Genomic DNA, 18,957 nt, shown 5'->3' on the forward strand with positions numbered 1-18,957 from the left:
TTTTTTAATTTATTCTTCATCTGATACCACCTACGAACATTCACTTCTGTTAACGCCAAATTTGTTTCCTGCTGCACAAATGTTTATGGTTTCCACTTCATGAATGACTTTTAATCTATGATCAACATCGTGCTGTCTGTTTGAACCATGCTGTCTGTGTGAACCAATTGTGAATTTTTAGATCAACATTCCTTTAAAGAGTAAGGGCTGTGATTTACATCCATTATTGAGTGTTAAAATTTACAGTTCGTACAGCACTATCACCAAATTTAATGACAACAATACATTGTTCTCTGGCTCCTTACAGTTAAATTGGTAGAAATTATACCCTTTGGGTTAACACCGTTGCCAACCTAAAAATCAACAGTGCTGTAAAGCAGTAGCTATGTAAGTGCCATTGTGGAAGCTCATGTTTCTTCTGTTGTGCTGCACTTCCCAGTGTTCTGTACAAAAATATTTTTGTTAGAATTAATTTTTTCCTGTACAAACTTATACTACTTTTGAGTGTTTGTTCAGTCTTGAAGTCAGTTCAGTTTGAACTACAACTGGATTCAGGTGAGCACGGTACATGTTCATATAAAGTCAAGGTACAAAGTATACATTCCCATGGTTGCAAGCATGACGAAATTTGTTGCCCTTGTGCTGCAGTCCCCTCCTCATGTTCATCCTAGGGGTTGCTCAAGCTGGTCCACCTAATCCAGCTTTCGAATTCTTCAAATTAAATCTTAGCGTTATCTCAATTGCCAAAGATTCATTTGCACATTGGAGACAACAACTATATTAACCTATTACACAACATAAAAATGTTGACCTCAGGAACAATATTTTAATCTTGTAATCTGCAAACATAAGATTACTCTTTATTTTTCAAAAGAATTTGGGGAAAAAAACGTGTCGAGTCAGGTAAATATGGTACATAACAAAGAACATCAAAAAGAAATGATAATATTAGAAATGTCAGGGTAGGAACAATCTACAAAAAAATTTATTTCTGGCTATCAGTCACAGTTCTTTAGGACAATGGAAGACGATCAGCGTTTACATCAGAAGTTGGAACAAAAGTTAAGATTGGGTACGAATGAGACACGAAAAATACCGTGAAATTTTTGAAGAAATCACATATTCATCTGAACTGACGTACGGAAGTGACAGAAAACAAACTGGTTGGTTGTGGAAGGAATCTTACCCCCTACTCCTCTTCCAAACCACCACCCTCATTAAATTAAAACTTCAGCCTCGGCCTGAGACAACTGATTTGTTGGCACACAAGGGAAGGCAGGAACTCTCAAACAGTGGAGTCATTGTAAGGGTAGAAAAACTAAGCCAGTCAAGAACACTCTTCTAACTGTTCAGTGCCAGGCTTAACCCTCCAGCCACAGGCGAAACGGATATGTGCATTCCGCCCTTTCCAGACAATTTCATGGGGCCTGCTGTTACCACATTGGACGAAATTTTTGGGCTGTTTGCATGCTGGAAGTTGCTATTTTCCCATTGAATCTTTTCCTTTTGCTCTTGAACACCACGAGTCACATTTTACACATACTGAAATCTCAGCCATATACTTACAAATATACCTTCTCATGCCAGTAACTTAATAACCATTTCTGCTATCTCCATGTGAAACTTTGCTTGAAGACATACCACACTCAGAAAAATTATCAAGAAGTTATTTTTTTGGTATTCTTGTTACATTTCTTTAATCCTTTTCTTATGACTGTTCCAGTTATCAAACAAAAAGTCCTGCAATTCTGTACAGAAAAATCAGACAATTGCCCACACTTGTAGGGTTAAGGGGGCATCATTATGTTGAAACCAGTCTTGAGAACTCAAGACTACCAATGAGATCATGTTATTGGCAATCCTGAAAACAGTTCTCTGGGAATTCCACAATATGAAGATAAGGAGTACATAAACATAAAAATTTTAAGCATAGATTTTCTTAAGCAGCATAATTACATATGTTCTTTAACATAATTCTAGAGCCATCACTGTCGTTTAACTTTATGAAATATAAATAAAATATGTCAATATTTATTTAACTCCAAATAAAACTTCACTAGCATTCTAATACCAACAGACAAGAGTAAAGTGATTTCAAACTTGTGCAGCACAGACTGTATCAGCAGAGAACTTTGGTATGAGAATGTAACAACTGCATGCAGCATCAAAATGTGAATTTGACCTGGATGACAAACTGGGAGTCAGAAAAAGAAGATATCAATATGACTCAATACAACAGGCAGACAGTGTTTGTTGGTAATGAGGATCACCCTGTGGCTAAACATGCCTTGGTGCACAGCCAGCACATCTTGGCTCAGTGTTACACCGTCCGGGTTATCTGGATACTTCCCACCAACACCAACCTATCCGAACTCCGGAGATGGGAACTTGCCCTTCAGTATATCCTCTCTTCTCGTCATCCGCCAGGCCTCAATCTCCGCTAATTTCAAGTTGCCGCCACTCATACCTCACCTGTCTTTCAACAACTTCTTTGCCTCTACACTTCTGCCTCGACTGACATCTCTGCCCAAACTCTTTGTCTTTAAATATGTCTGCTTGTGTCTGTATGTGTGGATAGATATGTGTGTGTGTGCGAGTGTATACCTGTCCTTTTTTCCCCCTAAGGTAAGTCTTTCCGCTCCCGGGATTGGAATGACTCCTTACCCTCTCCCTTAAAACCCACTTCCTTTCGTCTTCCCCTCTCCTTCCCTCTTTCCTGATGAGGCAACAGTTTGTTGCGAAAGCTTGAATCTTGTGTGTATGTTTGTGTTTGTTTGTGTGTCTATCGACCTGCCAGCGCTTTTGTTCGGTAAGTCACCTCATCTTTGTTTTTATATATAATTTTTCCCACGTGGAATGTTTCCTTCCATTATATTGACTCAATACAAACATGTATAAGTATTTATGAGCTTGACACATCAACGAGGCAGTTAATGAGTCACATTCATCAACGAGGCAGTTAATGAGTCACATTCATCAATGAGGTGGTCCATGAGTCACACTCAATATCAAATAAATCAAACCTTAATAAACCCATCACAATGCACAGTTCTTCACTTTTATTCAACATTCATTCTAAAGAATCCTTTTCAGCACAATCAACCTTTATTATTTATGAAAGGTCCTGCATACACACACATACAAATATATAAGCTCATAATATCCACTGATAACTAAAATGTCATTAGTCAGGCTACAAATATTATTGGCCAGATAAGTGCATTGATGGGCCAAAATATGAAGACCAGTGCCCACCACAAGACTAAATGCCATCTGGTGGCATTGTGGGGTTATGACACGCAGTAAGGGAAATAGGTCAGTGGAGCACAGATGAATGAAATAGTATAGCGATGATATGGGGTCAAGTGTGGAAATCCACTGACTTAAGCGACTTTGACAAAAAGATCATCTCTCTCAAGCACCTGTGAAACACCTAATTCGCTTGATATAAACCCGCTGGAACACATCTGGGAGTTAACAGGTGCCAGCTCCGAGCCTACAAACCACTGGCAGGTAATATATGGAAATTGTGTAACCAATGCAACAACATCTGATGCCAAACACCTCTGGAAACCTACCAAGGACTTGTTGAATCCATGCCATGCAGAAGCACAACTTCCGAACATGGACCAACACGTTCTTTGACTGGTAGTCATAATTTTTTATTCATCAGTTTATATTTGAAGTACTATGACTTTTACATCCCAAAGATGATGGCACACATACCCATCAGCAGCAGCATAATATACCCTGATGAGCCAAAACATTACGATCACTTTCTTAATAGCTTGTTTCTCTATCTTTGGATCGAAATACATCAGGGATTCGACAGTTGGTTGGTGGGTTTGTGGAAGAATGTAGCATTAAGATGTCTGTGCACAGGCTGTGTAATTTGTGTGAATAATGAGCCACTGACTTGATTATGCGGTGATGGCGCCCAATAGCGACCCAGATGGAGTCCACAGGATTTTAATCAGGCAAATTTGGCCACTGAGACATCAAAGGGAGCTCATTATAATGCTCCTCAAAAACAAAGTCGCACAGTTCTGGCAATAAGACATGGAGAATTATGCTGCTGAAAGAACACATTGCCATCGGGGAAGGGATGCAGTTGGTTTGCAGCTGTCAGTGTGTCTTCAATTAATACCACAGGTCCCATGCAAGTGCAAGAGAATGTCTCCCATAGCATAAAACTGGTCCCATCAGCCTGCATCCATGGCGAGATGCACGTTTCAAGCTGCTGTTCACCTTGATGACCATGTTTGTGGGGAAGACTATCAACCTAGTGTAGGAAAAATGTGATTCACCCAAAGAGCCGACACATTTCCATTGATCCGACAGTTGAATCCTGATGGTTCTACGGCCGCTACAATTGTAACTGATGATGTCGTTGGGTACTGATGATGTCATTGGGTAAACATGTGAACATGTAGGGGTGGTCTAATGCAGAAACAATGTACAATGGACGGTGTGCTCTGAAACACTTGTGCATGCACCAGCATTGCGTTCCTTCAGCAGATATTGCCGTCTACCCTACCGTACTAGGTAGACGAGCCTCTGAATTGCACATTCTGTAAAAGAGACGTGGACATCCAACCATTTAATACCTAATAGTAGTTCCACTACCCTTCTACCAGTCTGTAGATGCTCACGACAGTAGCACGTGAACATTAGAACAGTTTCACTGTTTTCGAGATACTCATTCACATGCTTGGGAAAGAATAATCTGCCTTTTGTCGAAGTTGCTTGTCTCAATGGATTTTCCTATTTTCAGTCCATATCTTCGCTAGAGTGATCCCCTGTCTGTGTCTGCTCCACTTACATACACTTCTTACTGTGTCACGCGCCCGCAATGCCACCAGGTGACATCAAACATCACAGTGGGCAATGGTCATAATGTTTTGGCTATCAACGTATGTACTGGTTTCTTAGCAAATGCCAATGACATTTGTTGATAACATTTATATAATGGTGTAATTACATGGTTGTGGTAATTAGCATATAAATTTGAGAATTGTGTATTTGCCAACAGTGATATGTTTCACAAGTTATCCAAATGTATATGCTGATTATCACACTCATATAACTATCCAACTTTATAAGAGTTATCAGCAAATGTCAGTGGCATGAGCTAAGAAACCAGGATATAAAAGATCCACTGATTAGGGTTATGTATACTACTGTAGGACAGCTTGCACATGTACATGGACCTACCAACAAATATGTAATACATGTAAAATACATATTAAAGTGTATTAATTAGAACTGTATCATATAAACATTAACATGTTTCTGAAATCGAAACAAGAAAAATAAATCAAACCACAAAATTTGAACCTCCTTGATATCTTCAACCGAGTGTGGTCTTAGATTCAATGTGGGCAGGGAATGAAAGAATAAGCCTTATGAAACTGAAGAGATGACTTCACAGTCAAAAACAAAACAATAACCAAAATAAACACATTCTGTTCGAAAGTGCAAATCTTTGAAAGCAAAATCTGCTTCTAACAAACATTCATTCATTGAATTTTAGTATTCTTGGAACCTCCTTGGCATGCTGCCTACAAGGTGGTAGACACACTGCTGCTCAAGCTTGTCTCAGTCTTTGATGGCAGCTCTTCTGAGGTCATCCACTGTGCGAGGACAGCTCCACAATGACACAATAAAAGTTTTAACTGGTCTTTAAGGTGTTCAACTGCAACAGAGTTCTTGTCAGTAGATACTGCATGGCACATCATTCAGTTGAACCCTGTCTCCAGGTGGAAGAACAAGGATTCATTAGAAACCTAACAACGTTCTCTCTTGTTTATGTGCCCTTTCGATAACATAACAGCTCAATGAATTGTTACCTTTACCCTCAATTATTTACATTCCATCAGGACTTTCCATTGTCATATTTAAACTAAATTTTAATAACACAACATGTCAAAAATAACTGCTAAATCATTCATTTGATATGTAATGATTTATTGCTGGAAACTTCATCAGGCATGTAGTGGGGCATTAAAAGTTCAGCAACTTACACAGGAGGTGTTACATATAGTACAATTATTTGAAATCTCGCAAGCTGTATGCCTCCATAAGTGAGATTCCACATTAGTAGCTCATGTCAAATTGTAACAATGGCAGTTATACTGCCTCCCCACAATGCCATCCTCCCTATTTGTTTCCATTATGTTTTGAACTGAATCACAGATTCAGTTGCCCCAACCATCAAGAAAAATGTGCACCATATGGACAAAATGGGCAAATCGTTGTTTGTCAATGCAATTGTTTCCATTCTTTGCAACTGACCACGAACTTAGAAAGTATGGATGCACAGATTACATTAATCAGTACACAGAGCTCCACTATGATTATTTTCAATCCAATCTCAGGCTTACACTTCACATGTTTCTTAGACGATACCAGAAATTCAACCGCACTAATTAACATCAGCACCAGGGGTTAATTTCAGCACTCCAAGGGATTGGTTATTTGTAATAATGAATATAAACTTACATCAGTCCTGTTGTAATACATCTCAATGAGTAGAAGACAACTGCCATTTAAAGCATTTACTAATGGTCTAACTCCCATGTCTAATGTCAAATCTTTTTTGTTTTTCCTATATCTTTGGGATGTCTAAATTGTATGTAATCCCCATAGGACAGAAATATCTTCATCATTATTCACTGCTTAATGCTTTATTACTTAATCCTGGACACGCATTCACCGAACAGCTATGAATCAACTGTTTGAACACTGCAGCTGGAGGCAGTTGAAAACATGACGTCATAGTCATGAAGACTACCCACGTGTATAGAGCAGAACTAGGGAGCAAATAGAGCCCATTTGCGTAATATGTGAACAGTGCTTAGTTGAAGTCAATGATAGTCAACGAAGTTTGCTAGACACTCATTATAATGATAAATTTGGAGCTGCCCAAGGGCACATAAGATCAAGTGAGTGAGGAGCATGTCAAGTCTACTTGCACTAAGAGAAAGATAACCAACTTAGAAGACGAGGAGGGGAGGCAGTCGTCCCTTGTCCAGTAGTGCAGGTGACAGGTGTCATAGTAAGAATGGTTACAGTATGTGTCACAAACAAGTGGATTCATGGCAACATGTTGGACACATGTCATATGTAGCATCAGTTACAACATACTGACTGCAAATACAGGGAGGTGCTCTTGACTCTGCCTTGGATGCTGAGTGTGTTGCTCTTGCATATTGGCTCCTCTCCTGCAGGACTTAGAATGCGATGCATTTATAGTCATCTAGTAGAGCTTCTTGGCATAGCTGGTCAGACATCTTTCTGACTTGGGACATTTTTTGACATTGTGTTATTAGTACAGCAGACCTGAAAAGTTATCTTCATCGTTCTATTAAAGTTTCATAGCCACAATATTTTTATCTCTATAAAAATTCCAGCCAATTAGCCTTCACTTCTTTATCTACCTCTTTGAGCCAACGGGTCACTGTGCTCCTCACTCAAACCGCATACCATCTGGTAGCTTCAAATTAGTAATTATCAATGTCTAGCTGTTGTTCATCAGCACTGACTTTAGCTTAGTACAGTTCACATATTTCCCATATGGGCTTTGTCACTCAGCTCCTGCCCTCACACTGCCTACTTTCATTTTGTTAATTTTATTCCCAACACTTAAAATCTGTATCACTTTCAGTCAAATCATTTTTCACATTATCATCAGTTCTGAAAACATGAACCTTCTTGACATAACCATAATACTGTTCAGACACAAACATACCAAGAGATGTATTAAAATTATAAAGATTAATATTTTGCATTGACAATGACAACAAGAAAATATACATTACTTTAAACTACAATTATGTTCAGCACACAATGACACTAAATTTTTACTCAATATGCAGAGAGATGGTGCAGGGTAATGGTGTGACTAATGTCAGAATTAGACTGCAATTGACCTTTTACGAATGTCATGATTAGCTGATACAGAGTGAGTCAAAACGGACTTTACAACTTTGGAATAACATAGAAATTCTTTGAGATAACTTACAGAATAAGTAGATGTATCACTCAGGTTTGATTCACGTATCGCATCGTATCCCATTCCATCAACAGGTCCACCAGCATATTGCACAGTTAAAAATGGCTACTTACACTGGTATGGTGCATGCTTGCTGTGTGTCTTGGTTTCATGAAACTAACTCTGCAACACTGTTCAGTGTAAATTTCACACTGAATATGCTGAAGAACCTCCAAAGCAGGCCTACAATTTACTCCTGGCACAAGAAATTTGTTCCGAAGTGTTGTTCACAGCAAACATGATAAATCACCATGTTTCCCTCGAGTTGACAATATGCCTGAAACCTTTTTAATTTCATAGATCAATGAATATGACCGAGATGGGATGATTTACCATTAGTGAGATAGTGCACCACCTCATTTCCTCATGGAAGTTAGAGGTTTCCTGAATAATTGCTTCCCAGGTTGGTTGACTGGCCGTGAAGGGCCAATCGCATGGCCACCTCTCTCCCCAGACTTGATGCAACTGTATTTTTTTTCTTTCGAGTCTCTTTAAAGACTGTGTGTATGTTCAGACCCCATGCGCCCACCTGAAAAATCGAATCCCCGCTGCCAATGCAGAAATAATACCCATTTGCTGCAATGAGTGCAGGAAGAAACCGATTACCAGTGGGGTGTGTGCCACGTCAGAAATGGCAGTCATACTGAACCAAAATGATGCATCTACCGATTTGGTACGTTATCGCAATAAATTTCCAAATTATTCCGAAGTTGTAAAGCCCTGTTTAGCTCGCTCTGTATTTGCCCTTAAAAGGGTTAACATACATTGAAAGTCACACTAAACGTACCACACCTCCCTCCCATATTGCTCGTGGTGTTAATTCACTAAGACATGTCTCAACAACTTGCCCTGTCCTTCACGTCGACTTTTGAAACAATTTTATTAATTTATAGAATATGATTGTGTGAATAAAAACTCTTTTTGCACTGCAATTAAAAGGATTTGGTTAAACTGAAAAATTATAAGTACTTCTCGGAACATTTAACAATCTTGTTACTAGCAAAACAAAACACACAAGATTTCACTAGCCATGTCAATACTTACAGTGCGTACAGCACCCCAAACAGCTTCCTGCAGTCCAACAATACGTGTACCCACTAAATGTACACCAGCTGCCCATACCGCACATTCTTCATGTGTCCACACCTCGTAGCAACTATCATCCTTACCAACTGGTGTCATTCCAGCTACAGCAACACTTCCATCAACTGAATGTGATCGTTTTGCCTGTACAGATACAAAGTTCATGATACAAACAGCAGATTTAAATAGCAATTTCAATTAAAAAACTGTTATATATGGATCAGAATAACAAAGTGATAGACGGTTAGCTGTTTGCCACAACCATAGCAACAGCTAATAAGAGAATGTGCTTGGTTGCACCTTTTGTTCCTTTTATCACTGTTAAATATCTCTGCTATCGCTAATATCCAATTGCAGATGACACTTGTGGCTCATGGCCTAAAAAGTTATGATCCGTTTTGTTGTGTGCTCTGTTTCTCTGTGCAGAAAATTCATTTTGCACTGCAAAACGTCTGAAGCTTGCAGCAGAAATGTGCAAAAAAGTGAGATTGTTGAATGGAAAATTCAGAGATCTGCTCATGTTTTGTATGGTCAGATATGGGAGTGTGCGCACTTGGTACAGAGTATTTTGAGAAGGAGGGACTATTGCCTCTAACAAATGTCATCAAAAGGACTGCAGATGCTTTGAAGAAACATAAAAACCCTGACATCAAAATTTGTGAGAAAAAATACTCTGCAGAAAAGGACACCTAGTAAAAAGAGCACAACACAACAAGTAACAAACTTAGACTCTCTTCAACAAGTTGCTGTTCTCAGCCACATACCTGGATATTACAAGAGACTGAACATCCAACTATTAAAAGATTGTCTGTTACTCTTCATGAGGTAAGATTATTCAGCATCAGCAAGACTCCTTTGTTAATCCCTTAATGCCAGGCATTGCGAATTTGCATACCATTGCGACTCTAATAAGTGAAAGGGTAACTGTTTTCAAGTGCCAGTGCCGATAGGTACAGACTCTACACAAGACAACAAACGCTTCTGATATGGGCCATCTTCTCCTCTTGAGAGTTTCGGGTACTTCTACAATGACATAATTTTCAATTTCTTTCCTCCACAAAATCATTAAGGGGTTAATGCTTGTCAGAGCTCTTGCTTTGTGGTAAGTGCCGCCCCCCCTCCCCTCTCCTGCACGCGCGCACGCACGCACGCACGCACGCACACACACACACATTGTTAAAGTTCCATTTGAAGACATTGTGCGGCTTGACTAAATATGGATACATGCCAGTCATTTTGTCAGGAGAGACTGGACAGATAATAGCCTATTTGGAAGTTTTGCTGTTACTGTCGGAAAGGGTGCAATGATTATTGTCTTGTGTGCTGGATTTTCATCTGGTTTCGTACCGAACTGCCTACTTTTTTCAAATCAAGCAAAACAAATGACTACAATGAGGAGACGAACCATGATAATTTCATGTGGTTCAAGGGGAGATATTGGAAAACTTCAGCCATCTGTCATTATAATGGACAATCCCCCATACCATTCAGTTGTTAGAGATAAAGCAGTGATGATAGCAACAAAAAAGCCAACATTGTTGAATGGCTGAAATGCTATAATGTCAAAGTTCAGGACAATTTGTGCAAAAATAAACCAGAATTTCAACAGTGTGTTGTTGACGAAGTGGCTAAAGAACAAGGTCACAGAATTCTTAAGCTATGTGGCAGAAATTCAAAAACTGATAGAGGAAGTACTAGCACAAATAAATCCAGAGAAGTGGAGTAATTTAGCACGCCACACAGAAACAGTTGTTAAACAAGTATGGAAATGTGGAGTGAGTGGAGAAAGAATATTGAAAATATATTTACACCCTTTGTACAATTGCAGTGACTCATCCATTGAACAGAACACAGATAACGACAGTGTCGAGGAAGAAAGTGACTCTAAACTAAATGGCATTTACCCTTTGCCATAACTCACCTTCCTTTTTGCATAATTTTTTTTAGAGTCTACCCCTTTTCCACTATTAATCACATTTTCAGATTAAGGAATACCTCCTTGCACGAGTATAATGGACTACACACATATTAAAGTTTTAGATAAGTACTTACGCAGTTTGTATTATTTTAATGTTGTTAGTCATTTGAGTTACACGAACAATTCAAACCCATTTTAGCACCCCTTTCATTTCGATTACGTCAGCTGATCACGACTCATTCTCATTATCGTGAAACCCAGTTTTTATTGAGATATACAAATAATAGGCGCGCAGTATCATTTTATACAAAGGAGTGCTTTTGTTAAGCTACCAGTATATTACAATCCTGTAAAGCAAACTCAATAATGCACATTACACGACAGCATGAGGAGATAGTATGGAACCACACAGCTGTTGCTGCTGCTGCTACTACTACAGCCATGCTGTGTGCACACGCATCAGTTAACCAACATCGCCCTCCCGCCCCCTCCACACTCAACTGTGCTCCACTGTCAGTCTCTTCGTTATCCAGATTCTGTTATATAGAAATATATACAAAATTCGTGACGGTCTGCCGCAAATGTTTTGATGATGAAATGAAACTTTTTAAACTGTTGTAAACTTTCATAATTGGTATAGTAACACTATGCAAAGTGCTTAAATGTGACAAGTTAGATCTGGTCACCAGATTGGGACTCTGACTCTGATATCTGTCTATAATAGGCACTATCTCAGCATGCCTCTAGGCACCTCGCACAGATGTGTTCAGTTGAGAAATTAACTGTAAGCATACCTCATAAATGTATGTTAAGCTGGCACACCGGCTGTGAAAGGCAGATGTCATGGTGTGAGTCACAATATGGCACACATTTACAATGTCACAAGTAACTGATACACTGTTGCTGTGTCAAAAAGTAGGTTGAATGCATGTCACTACGTAGAGTGTTACCAACTATATGGTATTTGTATTATGCAACACAAGGGTACTGCTAAATATCAGCTATCAACAAACTCAACCAGTCTCCAAAATCAAATTAAACAACAGGATAACTATAGTGACTGGCATGAAAACAGGGCTTCAAGGTCATCTCGCCGTCTTACAGTATTTTATAGTGATAATTTCAAATGTTCATAAAAATTAAAAAAAAAAAAAAAATAATTACCAGGCAACTCTATTTTTAGTCTAGAATATGATGGAGTACTTCCCAAAAGAAAATTGTCACTAGCTACTAGGAAAAAAAAAAAAAAAAAAAAAACAAAAACTAACATTACAAGAAATTTTGGAGGAAAATAATTTTTTACTTCAACCTGTGGTAGTAACTGAATCACTAATGTGATTGGTGTGTGTGTATATATATATATATATACAAAGACGATGTGACTTACCAAATGAAAGTGCTGGCAGGTCGACAGACACACAAACAAACACAAACATACACACAAAATTCAAGCTTTCGCAACAAACTGTTGCCTCGTCAGGAAAGAGGGAAGGAGAGGGAAAGACGAAAGGATGTGGGTTTTAAGGGAGAGGGTAAGGAGTCATTCCAATCCCGGGAGTGGAAAGACTTACCTTAGGGGGCTAAAAGGAAAAAAGGACGGGTATACACTCGCACACACACACATATCCATCCACACATATGCAGATGGATATGTGTGTGTGTGCGAGTGTATACCCTTCCTTTTTTCCCCCCTAAGGTAAGTCTTTCCGCTCCCGGGATTGGAATGACTCCTTACCCTCTCCCTTAAAACCCACATCCTTTCGTCTTTCCCTCTCCTTCCCTCTTTCCTGATGAGGCAACAGTTTGTTGCAAAAGCTTGAATTTTGTGTGTATGTTTGTGTGTCTGTCGACCTGCCAGCACTTTCATTTGGTAAGTCACATCATCTTTGTTTTTAGATATATTTTTCCTACGTGGAATGTTTCCCTTTATTATATATATATATATAAATATATATATAAAAACAAAGATGAGGTGACTTACCGAACAAAAGCGCTGGCAGGTCGATAGACACACAAACAAACACAAACATACACACAAAATTCAAGCTTTCGCAACAAACTGTTGCCTCATCAGGAAAGAGGGAAGGAGAGGGGAAGACGAAAGGAAGTGGGTTTTAAGGGAGAGGGTAAGGAGTCATTCCAATCCCGGGAGCGGAAAGACTTACCTTAGGGGGAAAAAAGGACAGGTATACACTCGCACATATCCATCCACACATGTGTCTGCTTGTGTCTGTATGTGTGGATGGATATGTGCGTGTGTATACCTGTCCTTTTTTCCCCCTAAGGTAAGTCTTTCCGCTCCCGAGATTGGAATGACTCCTTACCCTCTCCCTTAAAACCCACTTCCTTTCGTCTTCCCCTCTCCTTCCCTCTTTCCTGATGAGGCAACAGTTTGTTGCGAAAGCTTGAATTTTGTGTGTATGTTTGTGTGTCTATCGACCTGCCAGCGCTTTTTTTTTGAAACATGGAAGTATTTTGAGGTAAAAAATAGAATATTATAAGAGGTGTGAAACTGTGCCGACAGCATAGCGAAAAATGTAGTCACTGATGAATTTTTGTTCTGTAGGACTGCAATGAAACTTCCTGCGAGAAAGCTGTTAAGAAAACTACAAAATCATTTTGGTAACATTTCAGACATCATTATTGTATCATATCACGTACAAAGGCAAATTACTTCTGCGATATTCTGTGCGCAGCAGTACGCGAGTCGTCATAGGCCGTCGCCAAGAGTTTTGTTCGGACGGCTCGCTTTAATGTGACAGAGAATATTCCTCACTTCAAAATATTTTACTGGCTGCTAATACATATCCTTCGTCATTGCGACCATCACTCAAAATGCCAATACATGCTACGCAAAAGTAATTCTGGTTATTTTGAAGCCAAGATTTTCACTGAAGTTGAGCGAAATATACGTTCGAAAGGTTTTGTGAAACCCAAGTTTTATCTAAATTTGCTGTAAGCCTATTATTCTCAGCACACAATACATGTTTGGTGCACAAAAACCTCATTCTTATTACTGCAATTCCCTGTCTTGTATTACAAACTTCGTCCATCATTAAAGTTTCTGAATTAAAAACCAAGTGGGCAGAGAAGACAGTGCATTGAAGTGATTGGCCAGTATAATCAATTTTATCACAGACATTTCCCTGTATTTCTCTAGACATCGGATACTATCCTGTCATATTAAAGCAATACAATTCTACGTTCTAGCTTTTTGTAAAAGTCATCAAATATCATTGACTTCTATGCTCTTCTTGGAGAATCAGAATAGGTGCTGGGACTGTTCTGATGTTACTGCACTGTTTATATATACAGAAGCACCACAACATTTTGTCATTTTATGACTGCATTACCCTTACTACGAAACAGCTAGTACATCCTTCTATGAAAGAGAGTGTGTTAAATTTTGAATGTACAAGTAAACCGAATGCAGTAAGATTATATCCGAAAGTAAAGACATTTGATACAGGTTTTTAAGAAAAACTGTTGTTAATTAACGCAGAGTTGACAATCTTATTTCAATTGGCAGTTACTGTCAAGTAAACTAATCACCACACTTGTGATAAATTTATCAGATGTCTACTGTAAGGAGAAAACATTCACAGTATGTCCTCTATAACTAAACTGAATAGACAAACATTTAAATCAAGTCAGCTTTTTGCATAGACGGCATTTACCTAAACTGAAGGATCTTCTGGCTTCATGTCTTCAGATTCACTGTCACTTGTTTCGGCCAGATTTTTCATCACAGATTCCACTATGGTGTTTCTTAAACCGAGCTTCAAGAAATCAGTTTCTTGTAATGCTTCTGCGTGTTTTACGCACCTCTCCCAGTCCCGCTGAGTAACATTGTCAAGAGCTTCGAGCGTTAGCTTCTTGGCATCAGCAAGTTTGAAAGTAGTATTTATTTTCCACTACTTCTCACTTTACTTGGGCCCAAATCAATTCAATGGGATTATACTGGCAGTGATACGGTGGTAGATGTACCACTTGATGTCCCGTTTCATTTGCCAGTTGATCTAATTCATAAGTCTTTTTGGCACCTACGATTTCTTCCTTAGACCGGAGTTCAGCTTTCGTTTCATCGACTGAAAATGAAATATTCTTTCTCTTTAACCACTCGAAAATATCTGCCTTGCGCTAATTTGAATGTGGCAGCTTTTCTATCTGAATGGAGTGGTAGCTGGCAATAACTGACCCTTCTTCCAGCGCAGACAACAGTAAAATAAACCAATCCTTAAAAACTTCTCCATTCATTTCTGAATGTTATTTGGATTGGCAAGAACTTTTCCCACCATGAAAAACAAGTTTGGCCACTGGTATGAAGCCTGTGGTTAATGAACCAGCGTGGGCGATGATTAATCGGCCACCTCTACCAGTAGGCACTTTCAAACCGCTGTTTCCTTTGGAGTCTTGCTGTATATACTTATTGGAGTGGTTCTGTGAAACCCAAGTACACTAAAGGCCTGGTTGTCTTCAGCAAGCAAAGAAGTGCATTGAATGCAAAAACTTCGCTCTTGCTGCTGCAAGGGAGTAGAGAAGACGAAGAATGAAGATCTCTGAGCCCAAGTAATTAATTTTTTCATGGAGGGCAGCCTGTATTTTTTTAGCCATTGGATACTCTCCTCTGTCATAATATCCAAGTACAGTTCTAAGCATGAGCTCTTTGTTAAAATCATCAATATCAGTTGATTTCCGCTCACGTTCGTATCCCTTTCTTGGAGAATCGAAACACTCATTCATGTCTGGAAATTCTGCCAATGACACAGATTTGGTAATACGGCCTACAGTTGACTTTGAGACACCACACACTTCAGCAGTAAGTTTATGAATTTGCGCAAAAATTAAGTTATTTCTCGCTTCTTCGTTGTCGACCAGATCAGTAAAATACTTGAGTACATTAGATATGATAATTATCAATTGCTTACGAATGTCTTTCCACCCTTTATGCACACCGACCAGAGTATTACATGCAGGCCGTTGCTCCTGCATTGTCGTTCACCACCGAACAGACGGCAAAGCACCTTCATGAAGACAGTAAGACACTGAGATCAGATGTGAACACTTAGATATAGCACGGTAACACTGAACTTTCGGCTGCTCTGACCTACTGCACCGCTAACGGTACCTACAAAGCCGAGAGGCGGGCAAATCACAGCCACAACTCCTGTTGGCGGCAGGCAGCAGCTGTGACCTTGAGGACTCTACTTTCGTGCTGGCCACTATAAGAACATACAATTTCTGACTTAGTTCACACAAATAATTTGCTGACAAGTCAGTCAAAAGGGAATTAAGTGTTCAGTGTTTACAGTTATCAATGGGAACAACTGGTTCAACACTGTTGTTACTGTCTTCTATCCACAGACTACTTTGATGTCACTCTCTACGCCAGCCTATCCTGTGCAAGCCTCTTCATCTCTCTGTAACTACCACAATCTACACTGGTTTGAACTTGCTTACTGTATGCAAAGCCTTGGTCTTCCTCTACTACGTCCAACCCCCACACTCACTTCCATTTCCAAACTAACAGTTCCTTGATGCTTCAGGTGGTCCCCTATCAAATCTACGCAGAAATTAGTTTAATTTACCATATTACTTAACCACCAGACATTCAAATATTGTCACCCTGTAAATTTTATTTCATGATGAACTGAAACTGATAGTGCCTACAGAGGAAAATTGGACTCACTCTATCTGAGATGATACTACCTATGCAGTGTAAGTGTGCTACTTGTACAAAAAATATTGCAGATATTGGACTTGAACATTAAAGTATCTGTACCTACTTTCCAAGGCACAAATTACAACATAAAAAATAAATTAGTCAATGAAATTATGAAAATACAAATAAATAAGAGGTACAAGCATGACTTGTAAGAGAAATATGATATATGGTCTCTTGATGAATGTACAATAATGTTAACTTACATAGTTTTCAAAATACATTAATGAAATTAAATTTACCTTCTTTGACATTTTTTGATGGAAATGTTCAACCATGTGTGCAGTGCGAAGACTTCGTTTGCCACGTGTACCACTGCCACCGCGTGACTGCTCCTCAACTATATCTTTCTCATCTGCTGATGCAGGCAACTCTCGTTCTGGTCGAGATACGAGATAAGGACCAAAGAGATCACCACTACCAAGTGCCGAATGTGGGCCGCTCTTACAAAAAACACAAATCCACGTTGGATCTGATGTGTGCGCATCATATCGTGCCGACAATGTGCTGCTGAATAGCCCACCACCACCTTTACCTGTAGTAAAAGAGAAGCAATACTTTCATATCTGCTATTATGGTCAGGTAAATGACTATATGAAGCTTGTGCTCAACTCCTAAATCTACTGGAACATGTCAAACATATTTAAGCTGAATTACATGTCTCATTCCATAGCTATATCTGCCCCCCCCCCCCCCCCCAATCCCTCATACCCTAGTACAGTGTATGCTAAGATGGTCACAGATTAAAAAAACTGTATGAACCTTGGACACAAGCAGTGTGCAGAAAGGTGTTCTCCAGTTGGAAATGGATTACAAATTTTGGCTCAAGTCTAGATCAAGGCCAGCAGCAACCATGGCAGTACTCATCTACTGCTCATAGGTTGACAACTGTCAGTTTCACAGAGTCAATAGGATGATTCTTATACATAACAAATGAGAAGCAAGAACAGAAGCAATGTATTTCTAGAACCAAAATTGAAACCATTGTCTTGTTTGCTGTTTTTCGTTATATTAGTGAGCTTTGAAAAAAATAGTTTGCAATTATGGCAGCGAGAGCTATAAAGCGGACCGATTTAAATGGTTTAGTTCTAAATGCCAACGTATTTAGTTGGTGTATGTCTCATTCTAGACTTTCACACAAATTTTCTTCAAATCTGGATACCAAAAACTTAAGTGCAGAAATTCATCTAATTTAATACAATGAAATGAAAACTATAACTGGCATATGAATCAGTTTTGAGGATACAATGCTGACAAATTGACTATGTTTTGTACCATCCACAATTCTCATTGGTGGCAACGAAACAAATTGGATAATTCTATCAAAAACACACAAATTATGCACAAACAGCTACTTCTGAAAATAAAAATGACAAAAGATAATAAAGAATAAATTTTTATAGTGCAGGTAATGGTAATAAAAATACTGGAGATAACGTACTGCCAACTTATACATGTCATTTTGAAGTAGTGCTTTGAAATTAGGTACTGAGTATCACAATCAAAAGAGCCTAATCAGAAATATAAAAAAACCAAACAACAAATACTGTAAGTAATTAAAAAATTGTCAGCAAAAAGATATAGAACATAAAAAATGCTAAAAATATGAAGTTACATTAAATAATGCCCGGGAAACTGTATAGTTTTTAACCCTTTCATGACAAACGGGATATATGTGTCCCATGTACAAGTTTGTTTCCCGGAGTTCATAGGGATATGAAAGTCCCACATCTGTGTGGTGCTGCCATCTAGCATTGAATTTAATAACTGTTTGGGGCCAGGAGGCTCATTGTTTGGCACCTAATGTGTGAGATATCACTTAATTGTTTCAGTTGCGCATTGTGTGGCTTGTGTTTAAGTGATTTTATGAAATTTTTTTCCTGTCTGCAATTGATAGCCTAAGTGAAAGTATTTAGCCTCTGTTTTACATTGTTTGCTAGAACTAAACAGATCTATGCACACATTTATAGATAAAACATTTTTAAATCAACTTAATTGTTTTGCCTTATGACCAGTGTTAGTAGAGATTTCTATTTGTGCCTTTTGTTCATATTTGTGTCTAACTTTTTATATTTACATATTTGATTTGGTGCTGATCGTATTTTATTTCTGTTGATTTAGTAAGAATGGAAAACTACACATACTCTTGGTTAGTTTTTTCTAATGGATACTTGCCTCCCC

General features: G+C 38.8%; 1 protein-coding gene across 5 annotated transcripts in view; it reads right to left on the reverse strand.

The window, feature by feature from the left end:
* LOC124777272 (nascent polypeptide-associated complex subunit alpha, muscle-specific form) overlaps positions 1 to 18,957 on the reverse strand; it is a 105,911-nt gene that overhangs the window by 29,791 nt on the left and 57,163 nt on the right. For all 5 annotated transcript variants that reach the window (XR_007015704.1, XR_007015705.1, XM_047252604.1 and 2 more), the window contains exons 8-9: positions 17,019 to 17,311; positions 9,098 to 9,280 (exon numbers count right to left, since the gene is read on the reverse strand). Coding sequence is in view for 3 of the 5 variants with exons in the window: in XM_047252604.1 (XP_047108560.1) it covers positions 9,098 to 9,280; positions 17,019 to 17,311 (476 nt within the window). In the remaining 2 variants the exon portion in view is untranslated. The remainder of the gene's footprint in view (positions 1 to 9,097; positions 9,281 to 17,018; positions 17,312 to 18,957) is intronic.

Source organism: Schistocerca piceifrons, chromosome 2, assembly GCF_021461385.2.
Source record: "Schistocerca piceifrons isolate TAMUIC-IGC-003096 chromosome 2, iqSchPice1.1, whole genome shotgun sequence".
In the NCBI taxonomy this organism is placed as follows: Eukaryota; Metazoa; Arthropoda; class Insecta; order Orthoptera; family Acrididae; genus Schistocerca; species Schistocerca piceifrons.